This window comes from Neltuma alba, unplaced genomic scaffold (assembly GCF_004799145.2).
Source record: "Neltuma alba isolate B1F8T4 unplaced genomic scaffold, ASM479914v2 tig00010437_pilon, whole genome shotgun sequence".
In the NCBI taxonomy this organism is placed as follows: Eukaryota; Viridiplantae; Streptophyta; class Magnoliopsida; order Fabales; family Fabaceae; genus Neltuma; species Neltuma alba.
The window spans coordinates 1357-14129 of NW_021635333.1; the positions used below are offsets into that span (position 1 = coordinate 1357).

Sequence of the window (12773 nt, forward strand, 5' to 3'; positions counted from 1 at the left end):
TAAGCTAGTGCTCTAAAGGTGCTGTAGGGATTACGAAAGGGATATCACTGTAATTTTCTGTATTTTTTGCAGCCAATGCTTCTGGAGATGGGGAAATTAACTGAAAATAGGTTAATTTTCACCCAAAAAAAATGTCTAGGAGCGTTCATTTTCTTAATTATCTTTTTTGACAAAGCTTTTATTTTTTTGGAATGAAAAGCTTTTAGCTAGTGACGAATAATGTCAGAAAAATGTGAGCTACTTGCACATTTGCAGTTTGCGTTGTACTTCATCATTCTATGGTTATTCTTTACTTTAATTTTCGCTTCTGTGATTTGATGTTTTGTAATTCAATCTCAAAGTTATTCACATCAACTTATTTTGGTTATCTATCTTTTGATGCATTGCCTTTGTTGCTGTTTAAAATTCTTTGTGAAAGTCTGAAAGATTGCGTTACAGGGTATACTAGTTGGATGCTACAATGCAATATAAAACACATTCTGTTAATCTAGTTGTGGGCGGGTAAATATTGCCTTTTTAGAAGCTGAAAGAGTTTATGTGACCTTTTAACTGCTTGGCTTGCCTAGGCATGGGGTGAGAGTGGGTTGATAGTGATGCTCCTTTAAAAGGAAATGCAGATAAGAATTTTGGTCGCCACTTTGCAATGGCTTTGGTCTTTAGTTTTATGTACACTTTTTGCTCAAAATTTTATATTTACCAAGCATGGAACGTTATTCTGCTTTAATCATCCCGGATGTAATTATCAAAAGATCTAATTGGTATCACGTATTCATAGAAGAATCTCGTTTCAATATGCTTTACAAGGATCTAATTTCCATTGGTTTCAGGTAGCCTGAAGCTTTTGAGAGCTGCGTTGATCTGATTCCAGCACAAGTTGCAGATAGATACAAACAAGCAGATGGTAAGCTCTTTGCACATCTAAAATTGCTGGGTTTAGAAATCAATCCTCAAAAGAAGTAAAAAAAACTTGAAGATAGAGCACAGTAAACTATGCCCAACGACCATGTTTATTGAATCTGCCAATGACGATTTAAATATGTAAAATGATAATAAAAACAGAAAAATTTACTCATATCCACTAAAACAGCAACTATGCTGCTAAATATTCAGGACAAACTTTGACAGAAACAGGCTATTCATTATTATTTTCGAGCTACAACTAATTCCTAATAGTCAGTAACTAATCCACGTCAGCTAATGAGGCACATCTCAACATTTTTTTTTCCCAGTTCCTGCTTATGGTTCCTTTTAAATTGCACTGGTATGCACCTGAATGATGGTTTCACTTGTTTTTGTTTTTCATCTAGCAACAACTCGAGATTCCTGAGCTTTAGACTGATATATCTATATGTCTATTCTACTTTTGACTCTACATAGGAGTGAGATTGATGCCTTCTAAGTTGATGTATGCATCTTTTATTTCTTTCCCGTAAAACTTTGGAACCACAAGAAGTATCCGCCAGCTAGGAATGCATTAACAAATTGGTTTACGCATCTCAACTCAACTCCCCCCCCCCCCCCAAAAAAAAGAAAGAAAAGGAAAAGAAAAATCTTCGGCATCCTTAAATTTTCATCCCTTATCTCTCTGTATGTGATTTTGTTTATTAAATATTCCTTCCACTTATCATCAACAACAACAAGAACAACAAAGCCTTATTCCACTTATCTTCATATATGCAAAATTTGTAAACTAAGGAATGCGATGGAAAACTTAGAATTGAAGTTTATTTTGTGTTTAGTAATTGTCAACAAGTTTGACATTAAGTAGGTTTCAGATTATTTCCTACCTATTCGTCTTTCCGATCTTATCTTTTATTCCTCCATTCTTCCCCAGTTCTTTCCCTCTTTCCGCTTTTCCCTTTCCCCTCCTAGATATTTGTTAGGTGGTACAACAACAGTTACAATACGCCTTCACTAAGTGGGTTTGGCTTCATGGATCAGACAATGTGCTCTACGAACAATATATTATTTAGTAAGAGATCTCATTTGATAAGAAGCCTTATTCCAATGTTTGTTAGGTACAACATTGGGACAAAATCCTGGCAACATCATACTGAAGGGAAAGCCAATAAAATCTATCATTGACTAATGCTATGGTCTCATCCTTACCAAAATGTCTAACTAAGCCCTAGCATGCTATTCCCAAACAGAAAAATCTCTCATGATTGTCTGCGGAATGGGCAACTTAGTGATATTGAAGGGGTAAGCTTCCCTAACGAGGAAGAGTTTCGTTACATAGATGATGCCTTGTGTCATCTAAGCTCTCTTCCCTCCAAAACCGAAGACATGTATAGAAAAGTATATATATATATATATATATATATTTGGGTTTATTTTGTGTTTAGTGATTTTCTTTGTTTTAATAATTTGGATTTTCTTTAAACTATTTTAAAATAAGATATCTAGGTTATTTTTTAAAATTAATTTATATTTCTGTCTCAATAGCCCTGGGGTTTATCATTTTTCAAACTCTATGGCCTGTTGAATGTTATTAAGATTATACACCATCCACTTCTCCTTTTGTTCTTCTCTTTTCTCCCCACTTTCCCATGTCCTACATCAGTATTTTATCTTTATGGTCACTAAAACAGTGAAGAGCCAGCATAAATTTTATGCTTATCAGTTAAGCTGCTACCTTTTAGTGTTGATTGGCTGATTTTAGAGCCTTGACTTAAAGTAATGTCATATCGTTGTATCACTGTACTGATCTTTTAATTCCTAGCCTTGTGAAAGCTGATGACTTAACCTTGTTTTTGAATTTGAACGGGGAGGAAAAGAATTGTGATAAATTCTTGGTGACACTATCTTTAATCTCATGCAAAATTTCATTTTCTCTTCACACAATTTGTTCCTGTCAAGTAGCTCATGTTGTCTTATGTGTGATCTTCTCCCTTTCCCCTAACAACCACTTCTTTTAAAATAAGGGGTCTTTTACTCTCTGTGTGATTCTAAGTTTAACTAAACTGTAACAGCCATCCATGACTATTGTTACTTGGTCTTCAACTTCGGTTTGGGTACTGGAATTTCAGATCACCTAAATTCCTTTCCTCAAGCTTGCTTTCGTGCACCTAAGTTTTAGATTTCAGAAATTGAATAATTGGCTCACCTATTTTGACAAATGCAACGATCAACATCATATATTGCTTAGGTAACATCTGTTGACATTGAAAGCGATAGCTAAAAGTTAATGTTTATTGTCTAATTAGACAATTAAATAGAATACGATTTTTTTGGGGTCCATTGTTCTTGACTCAAATATCCCTCTAGGTTTATGTCTTTGTTCAAATATATGATAATCCAATCCTCTATGCAGGTTGTATAAAAATTCAAATAATCTGATCCTTTTATCCCTTGTTTCCTGGATCCTTTTTACTTGATTATTATTCTGTATTGGGTTGTCTGCTAATTTCTTCCCTATATTTTCATTTACTTCTGATTTGGAGATTAGTTCTTCTCTGCTAAACCTAATCCATGAACAGGTCTACGTGCCAGCATTGCAAAGGAAAGTTTATAGGCTTTTATCCTCCTCCAGCACTTACAGGCTCTCTCTTCCACGTTGCACATCTTCTCCATTGCACTTCTCTTGTGCTTGTTCAGAGGCATCATGGCTTAGGACCATACGCCACTTTAGTTCCTCTGATGACCATAATTGCTTCATCAAACGACATATGAGAGACCCTGATGGGTCTTTAAGTTTTGATGACAAGGGTGCCAGTGACAGAATCCAACAGCATCCTTCGGAACCAGTTCCAAATAGGCCTTCAAGAAGTGACCACCAGTTTGATCAGCCTCCTCCGAATTTTCGAGAATTTAGCAGAGGCTCCCGTTCTTTCACTCCAAGATCTGATAGCCCACTCGGTGATGCTGAAAAGTCAAATATATATTCCCAATCCACTGCTGGATTTCGGGGTAGAAACATGGGTGTAGGAGCAAATAAGGAAGCCCCGAAAATGGACCAAAGTTTTCTTGAGAAATTCAAGCTTGGTTTTGATAATAAGAGATCTAAGCCCTCAGAGGATGCAGGAAGCAGCCAATTCGAAGGAGAGAAAAAGTCAAGCCCTGATGAACCAGCTCCAGACTCTATACCTCAGGATGCTGATGAGATCTTCAAGAAGATGAAGGCAACTGGTCTAATCCCCAATGCAGTGGCTATGCTTGATGGTTTATGCAAAGATGGTCTTGTTCAAGAGGCCATGAAACTTTTTGGCTTGATGCGGGAGAAAGGTACTATTCCAGAGGTTGTCATATACACTGCCGTTGTGGAAGGCTACACAAAGGCCCATAAAGCCGATGATGCAATAAGGATTTTCAGGAAAATGCAAAACAATGGCATTTCACCAAATGCTTTCAGCTACACAGTCCTCATAAAAGGACTCTACAAGTGTAACAGATCGCAAGATGCTATTGAGTTTTGCATGGAGATGTTAGAAGCAGGTCATTCTCCAAATCTATTGACTTTTGTAGGTCTAGTTGACAGTATCTGCAAGGAAAAAGGCGTAACCGAAGCTCAGGGTGTTGTCAGAAGATTAATGGAAAAGGGTTTTAATCTTAATGAAAAAGCAATTAGAGAATTTTTGGACAAAAAGGCGCCATTTTCATCTTCAGTTTGGGAAGCCATCCTTGGGAAGAAAACCCCACAAGGACCATTTTAGATGTCTTGGTAGACACTGAAGCTATTTTGGTTTATATCTTTTGTTGAACGATCACGGCTTCGAATCTTTATTAAACGCTAATATTTAGTCCTTGTCTCTGTTAAAGCTTCAAGCTTTTCAAAGATTCAAAATTGCTCCACTAAGGTGTTATGCATCAAGTTTATGAAGTTTAGCTTTTTGGCGAAGCATGCGATCCGGTTACCATTCTTACCGTGAACAAGTCCACCATGTGATTGTTTGTCTTCTCTGGTTTACTAATTTATCTATATTAAGGTATACCTGACCCATTCAAGGAAATGATTTCTTAGGCTTTGAAAAAGGCACTTGGAAACGCACGTTATTTTATGTAATTATGTACTATTTAAAGCTATTTTTGTAAACTATTCTTATAGAAATCTAGTTTCCTTTTTAATTGTGAATCATGAAACTTTTTTTGATTAAATAGGCAATTAAAAATTTTAAAATAACTTTTCTTTCAATAATTAAATTTTACAATCACCTATTGTAATTTGTAAGTCAATTTTGCTATCAAAATTTGCCACGGGTCGTGTATTAATCTTGGCATTACCTTAGTTGGATCTAAGTAATGCTCAGGAAATGCGTAAACCTTATCTTTGAGCCCAAATATATAGGTTTGGATATTAGCGTTCTTGGGTCCAAGGAAGGGACTCAAATTTCAAGGTCGGTTGGGATCAAAAGTGAATTTTGGACATACATATTCCAACCAGCATATCCTGTTTACAAGATCAACCATCCCAAGCTAAACATAAGGGTCGTTTGACAGTTTTCGCGTTTTACGCCCATTCGAATTAGTTGTAGACAATCTATTTTGCACCATGTAAAGTAAATATGCCAAAAAAAAAAAAAATCTCGTAAAGCATAAAAGCAATTTTTAAACGGATCCAAATGAGTTGGGCTTCTCTCTTATGCTCTCACCGCTTGCTACCATCTTTTACCCCCCAAAACCAGTGAAAATTAGACTGAATGAGGTGGTTCAACTGAAAAACTGATAAATTAGCTAGTGATTTGGTTTGGTTCAAGTAATAAATCAACTTGAATCGGCATTAACCCGATCAAACTGGGGGAGGGTGAACCGGTAAAAATTGATGTGAATGGTGATGAACCAGTTTGGATGATTACCTTACTATTGATTTTTTTTTTTCCTCATTCAGGTCCTAATATCTCAATCACTATAAATTTGAATGAATTTTAATAATAATTTTGGTATCAATGACTATTAATTTTAGTTAATGAGGAATCTTAAAAATCGAAATTCTCCATGTTATTGTATCTTGTTATTATTATAATCAAACCACTGTTGTATTTTCTTATAATTTGTCATCAGTAATTATTAATATTGTTATACTTTGATATTTTTAATTAAATTATATTATTTTAATATGATCAGTTTGAACTCGAGTTGACCCTGTTCTAACCCACTGACCTTTGAACCACTCTCTGAACTAGTTTAGTATCCAGTTCGATTTTTTGTTGCTTGCCCAAAACCACATTGTTTTGGGACCCTAAAATATTTTTGTATTTTCTTAAATTAATTGTTAGTACACTCAGCATAGTAAAATATTTTTCTACTAGCACCCCATATCTAACACGTTACTCTGAAATATTTTTCAATAATACCTAATATTTTAAAAGTTTTTTTCGTAATATTTAGCATCTAACATTTATCACACTGAAGTATTTTTTTAATAGCACCCAATATTTTAAGCTAATTTTTAGTACATTCAATGTCCTAACATATTTTTCTAGTAGTAGTTAGTATCTTGAAGTCAATTTTTGTGGAATAGTATATATTATTATCAAAGCACATTATTTAATAAAGAAAATCATGATGAAAAATAAAGTCTAGGCTGGTAGGTGCAATGTGTTTTATTCAATTTTATTTTTGGTAAATCCTAATTTTTCTCAATTTGATGTCCTATTTTCAATATTTTTTTAAAGAGGGTAAGTAATAGGACATGAAAAAAAATAATTATAATTTTATTATATTTCTAAAATAATTATAAATTATCAATTTGGCATAAGAAGAACTAGGTTCCTATCTTTTTCTCTGTGCCTAAACTCTTTTCTTTTGACAACTAAATGCAGCTTCCCTCAAACCATCCGCAACCGCCGCATCAACACATCTGTTGATTTTCCAACGTCTCATTGCTGCGTCTCCACCACCATCCTCCTCACCGTTGCAAACAAATTTGATCAGATTTCCCAACTCATGACTTTCCTGCCATAACCGTCAGCCAATAGTCCCAGATCCCGAATTTTTTATGTCAAATCACGACACCACCAGTATAGTTAGAATTGCCCTCATGAACACGATCTGAACCCAAAGTTGACCAAAATCAAAAAGAGCCTCCACACCCCTCCATGTGCCTCCTCAACGTCTACGAGTGAATTCCTCGTGCATCACATTGTATTTCACAAAATTTACATTTCGTGACCCAAAGTTTGGGAAAAAATTACACTCTGACCCAAATTTTTGGAAACAATTACAATTTGACCCAGATGTCCGACAAAATTACACTTTAAACCCAGAGTTTAGGGGGAATTAAACTTTTGGATCCATTTTTGTAAAATTACACTTTTGAGCCATTTGGCCATTCTTCAATTATGTACCTTCCTAAGCTATTGAAAGATTGGGATATATTTCTTTTTCAATTTCTTTATTATATTTATTTGTTTTATTTAGCCTCTCTAATTTAAAAAAAAGGAGGAAGGAAATTTAAAAAGGGAGAAGAAAAATTTAGATGGTAGAAAAGTTAGTTTAGGGAAAAAAAAGGAGAGTAAGAAAAGAATTGTTATGCTACTTAGTTTTAAGTATAAGTTATAAAGAATACCTTTACAGAAAGCTTCACTATACACATGACACCCCATATAAGGATATTGATCATGACTGTACTAGATACACTACTCACACTTACCGGTATGTCAACCAGGTGCAATATGACTATGTTGATTGTGATGATTACATTGCCTAATACTATGCTAATTCTACATATCATTACTGTTATGAGTATGTCATGTAACGACAACTTGGTTGCAAGGTGCAAATAGAATAACTTGAAGCTAAACTTGACTACTAGAAATAATCATGTAACTATGCACCCAGTAAGTTTGAAAAACGAGTTAATGAGGGAATTGATAAGCTTATGAAATTCATCAGTAATTCAAAGAATCAAGTGGAAAAGGCTCTCCAAGTAACTAAACTAATAAGGATCAAAGCTCATTCATTAAACACGAAAGAAGATATTGTAAAAGTGAAGTGGTGCCTACAACTCATGTAGAGCCCATTCATATTACTCAACAGGCACCACTGGACATGTCTGTGATTCAATTGAGCGAGACCCTTGATCTTATTATCGTTAACGGTAAAAAAAATTTCAAATACTGATCAGATTGTTCGATTGGCACAAGTGTAAGTAGTTTCTTCTTATATTGTGGCCAGCAAGAATCAGTTTCATTATTCTATAGTGACATCTCGTTTGAAACATACACCTCCTAAGATTGCCTTATTATTGAACAAATCACTCCAACGGTATCTTGTACACTGGAAAAGTTTTCTAGATACTATCCAAGATCCAGTTGCTCATTGTTGCCAATGGTTCCTCTTTTGGTACCTTCCTCATTGGAAAGTAGTCCCAAATTGAAGTATTATGCCAAGCTCTTTACCCCTCCCTTTCCTCCCAAGATTTGTGCATCAATTTTAACTTATCAGGAGTCGAGTTCTTCAAGTAGGGGAGAAATAATGGGACATGGAAAAAAAATAATTATGAGTTTATTATATTTCTAGAATATTTGAATTATCTAGGATATTTAGATTATTTAGATTTTTAGGATTTATTTAGATTTGTTAGTATTTTATTATTTTATTATTAGAATTAGTTGTTGTTATTATTTTCAGTTTTATTACTATTTTAGTATAAGTAACTTTAAGTTTCTTATTAGATTTGCTTGTATTTCTTTTTTGTTATCTACTTTTTTATCATTCACTTTTTTGCTCCTAATTTTGAATCAAAATAATGGGAAGCTAATAATTATTGCATTAGAATAGGGTGCCCACTAATAAGAAGGGCAAAGAAGAGGCCGAGGCATTGTGTTATCTAGCAATCCTGTTTTCCCTATTACTTGGCATATATTAAAATGATTTTTTCTCATATAGAAGAGCTTGCAGCTAGTAAATCTAATTGTTAGTTGTTAGTCAAAGATATGCCTAAGTCATTCATTCTTGTTTACAGTGATTGAGGAGAGGCTTTATAGAAGCTTCCTCAATTTTTGTTGTTATTACTCCCAAGTGGTAAGTTTCTTCATTTTGTCTTTTCTTAATTACTGTCGTATCTATATTCTTTGGGTACTAGTTGAAAAAGATTTATTGTTGTTGTTTACTTCTTTATTCATATAATAGTATTTTTTATAACATGTTTTCAGGTACCAAATTTCGATCATTTAATCTCTTGTTTCAATTTTTTTTTTAAATCTTTAATAATGAAGGCAGAACAATTTGGTCCTCTTTATGTTATTGTTATGCAAATTGGGTCGGTTGTCTCTTCTGATTTTGAGTCATAACTGATAACAACCCAGTCCACATCCTTTTCTCTTTGTTTTTTTTTTTTCAAATTAGATTTTGAATTTTGAATTTCTGTGCATCATGTTTGCCCTCTGCCTAGACATGCTTAGCATATAAGTCCTTGACAGCAGAATTTATTTATTAGTTTAAACAATCCTTTTGTATGGGTGTATGCTGTTAGGAAAAATATAAATCTTGTTATCTCTATGGAAGTTGATGCTGAAATTTAATTAACTCCTTGTTGACTCTCAGTATCAAACGTTGATTGAAGAAATGTTAGCACAATACTCTACGGGTTTGCAGCAGTGAGCCTATGAATTGCAAGCTCTTATTGGGTTGGACAAACAAGTTGACTATGATGCCACAAGATGCAAGCTGTGAAGGTAGTGAGATTATTGTTAATTCTTGAACCTTCTCATATGAATTATGCCATGCATTGAAACTGTACGTTATGTGTTCCGGGCCATAAGTTGAAATTACTTTCAAGTTGAAGTTTTAAATTGTATTTTGCACTAGTGTAACTTCATTTGTTTTCCTAATTCTAAAATAGTGCTTTCCTTCACATGCAGTTCACATCTCAAAACCACGAAAACTATGGATTTGCAAGGAACAAGTTGTGAACTATGGATTTTGAAGAAGAGCGATGGATTCTTCCCATAAGTATAACTGTCAATACTCACTTTGATCTCAATCAGTCCTTTCTAATGGCCTTGTGATTTTACTTGTATTAGATACTTTCATGTTACATTATTATTGTGACTTTTGAGTATTTATATAACACTACAATTAATATATATGTTGTGATTTGACTTATTATGTTTTTATGTATAAATCTTCTTTATATAGTGACTTTTGAGTAGAGGACATTTTTTTGTTGGATTGGAAGTGATTTAAAGAGCCTCTCTTTTTTGTAAAGAAAATGTCATTTTTTTACTTCTCTTTTTCCGAAGACAGAAGGGAAAGGAGCCACTTTTTACTTCTATTTTCCTAAAAACAGACATGAAAAGTAGCCCTTTTCACACCTATTTTTGGATAGACAAGAAAAGTCCGACTTTTCACATTTGTTCAAAATAGAAGTGAAATGTGAATACTTATTTATGTCCCTTCTTTTTATATCCCCCTCCAAAAAAATAGAGGTAAAAAGCCCTTCAGAATAGAAGTAAAAAGTCTCTGTTGTAGTAGTGGTGTGACTATGCACTCCATAAGTGTAATAATCTTGAAATTTTCATAATAAATTAATTAATACTTATATTAATTGTTGTAGCTTGAGTACTGAACAGAGCTTAGAGATATATGGTAATAAAGGTTGCTAAGGAGGCCAAAGGTTATAGGTTCTAACCCTTGTCTTGTTTAGAGGAGAGTTATTTTGCTCAGTTTTATAAAAAAATTACTTAAATACCCATGCTAAAAAAAACAGCGAAATTTGTTGCATTTTTTTTTTCTTTTTCTCTTTCGGTGCTTCAGTTGAATGAGAGAGAGGAGAGACTGAGAGAATTAGGCCTAAGCAAACGGTTATTCGGTTCGGTTAATGAAGATAACCGAAAACCGAACATATCATAATTTTGAAACCGAACCGAAACCGAATGTAATGAACTAATCGAACCGAAATATTTTCAGTTCGGTTAGTGGGCTTGTTCAGTCAGTGGGCCCTTTTTTGGGCTTTTTTTTATAAAATGTATCATACTAATTTGGAATGCCAAAAAAAGGGTAAATAGTAAGATTATGAATTTTTTGGGCTTCTTTTGGACAATGAATTTAAATATTTGAAAGGTGTAACAAAAGTTCTAAATTCCAGACATATATTACTAATAATCAACTTCATCTTTCTTGCATCAATCCAAACTTAATTAACATCCAAACAAACTAACAAAATTACAACAAATTCCATACAATCCTTATCCCCAAATTCTTATATAATTTGGCTTCATGCTTTTTCTTTTTGTAGTCCCACTTGCAACCGGCATTGAAGGCTTTGTTGTTTGAGTAGCCCTATCATCCCCGACTCAAGCATCACCTATGATTTCACCATGAGAAGACACCTCTAATCAATCAAATTATATAAGAAACTAAATGAGGACAATTTATAATGAATAGATAACTCCCATCTGTAATCAATCTCTCTTTTTAATTTACATTTTCTAACCGGAGAGGTATTTGTGCAGTGTAGTGCAAAACAACAGAAAGGGACAAGGTTCGGGCTGAATTTTCTTAATGATGCTTTTACATGCCAAATCAAATTTATGAGGAATCTAGTTGTTTAGCTTCATGTTCTGTGGAGAGAGAAAAAATTGAATTACATGACAAATCAATTAACTCAATCAGTTAGTTAATATTCTGTCTAGCTAAGAACACTGCAAGGAAAGAAATGATTCTAACCATATTTAATTCAGCTCTGCAAGCAAGCAACAGCAGCATGGCAAGATGCAAAATAGGGACGAACCAACCCACATACCTTGTACTTCAGAAGAAGGCGACGATGGTTGAAAACCAAATGAAGGGGCAACAGAAGCGGTGGAGTTGAAAGACAGGGAAGAGGACTTGAAGTTACCCCTTTGGACTGGAGATGTGCCAGAAGGCTTCAATGAAGCTCGGAATCCGAGCAATGGAGTTGAGGAGGGAGGCCATGATCGACCGATTTGGAGGTGCACAGACACTGAGAGACGAAGCAGAGTCGCCAAAGTCCGAATAGAAGATGATGGAGGAGAGGATGTCAGAAGGCACAACCCACAAACCTGAAGCTCTCAGAGACGAACAATGAGAAGCTGAGAAGGGACGAACGAAGGAAGTAGAGGCAACAATGGTCGATTTTAGATCATCTCCTGCTGAGGAGGGGAGGTCGATGCTGCGATTTCAGATCTTCTCCCACTGAGAAGGGGAGGATGAAGGAGGGCGAAGTTAGAGGCTGTGGCGTGCCGCGTGCGGCCGGTGGGATCTAGGGCAAGAGCTTGAGGGGCACACTGGTAGCGGGGAAGAGCTGGGCTGGCGGGATCTAGGGCAGGAGCTTGGCAAGTGGGTGTTTCAATCTGTGAGAGGGAGAGACCGAGAGATGAGAGTACTAACTAATGGAGAGGGCACTGGGCTAGAGCTCAACTTTGGGCTCAGGAGTCAGGCAGACCAAGTATTGGGTCTGGGTATGACTGGACCGTGATATTCTAAAATTAAGAAAGATAGAAAAAATTTTAAAAAAAATAGTATATTCAATTATTCGGTTATAACCAAAAAAATTTTATGGACACTGAACCGAACACCGAACACCGAAATAACCGAAAAAATTAACCAAAAAAAAATAAAAACCGAATTAAATTCGGTTTGGTTCGGTTTTCGGTTACGGTTCGGTTTTGCTCACCCCTAGAGAGAATAACTCCTGAACTTTGAAGCCTAACCTCTCCACTCTCCCTCCTTTGGTGTTCGGTGTTCGGTTCGGTGTTATTCTCTATAGGGGTGAGCAAAACCGAACCGTAACCGAAAATATAAATATCAGTTTAACCCGGTCTAATCCCGATCTGACCCATTGACCCACTGTTCCGACCAATTTAATACCC

At 35.1% G+C, this 12773-nt stretch overlaps 1 protein-coding gene and 1 long non-coding RNA gene across 2 annotated transcripts; one reads left to right on the forward strand and one right to left on the reverse strand.

Moving 5' to 3' along the window:
- Positions 1 to 2040: 2040 nt before the first annotated feature.
- On the forward strand, positions 2041 to 4840 carry LOC114756569 (pentatricopeptide repeat-containing protein At4g38150-like). Its single transcript, XM_028945518.1, has 2 exons — positions 2041 to 2202; positions 3480 to 4840. Exons 1-2 carry the CDS (start codon positions 2134 to 2136, stop codon positions 4650 to 4652), a joined length of 1242 nt encoding a protein of 413 aa, XP_028801351.1. The 5' UTR covers positions 2041 to 2133; the 3' UTR covers positions 4653 to 4840.
- A 6118-nt stretch (positions 4841 to 10958) lies between these two features.
- On the reverse strand, positions 10959 to 12297 carry LOC114756571 (uncharacterized). The gene is made up of 2 exons (XR_003741472.1): positions 11684 to 12297; positions 10959 to 11270 (listed from the first exon to the last, which is right to left on the reverse strand). It is a non-coding gene; the product is annotated as an uncharacterized LOC114756571 (long non-coding RNA).
- Positions 12298 to 12773: the final 476 nt, after the last annotated feature.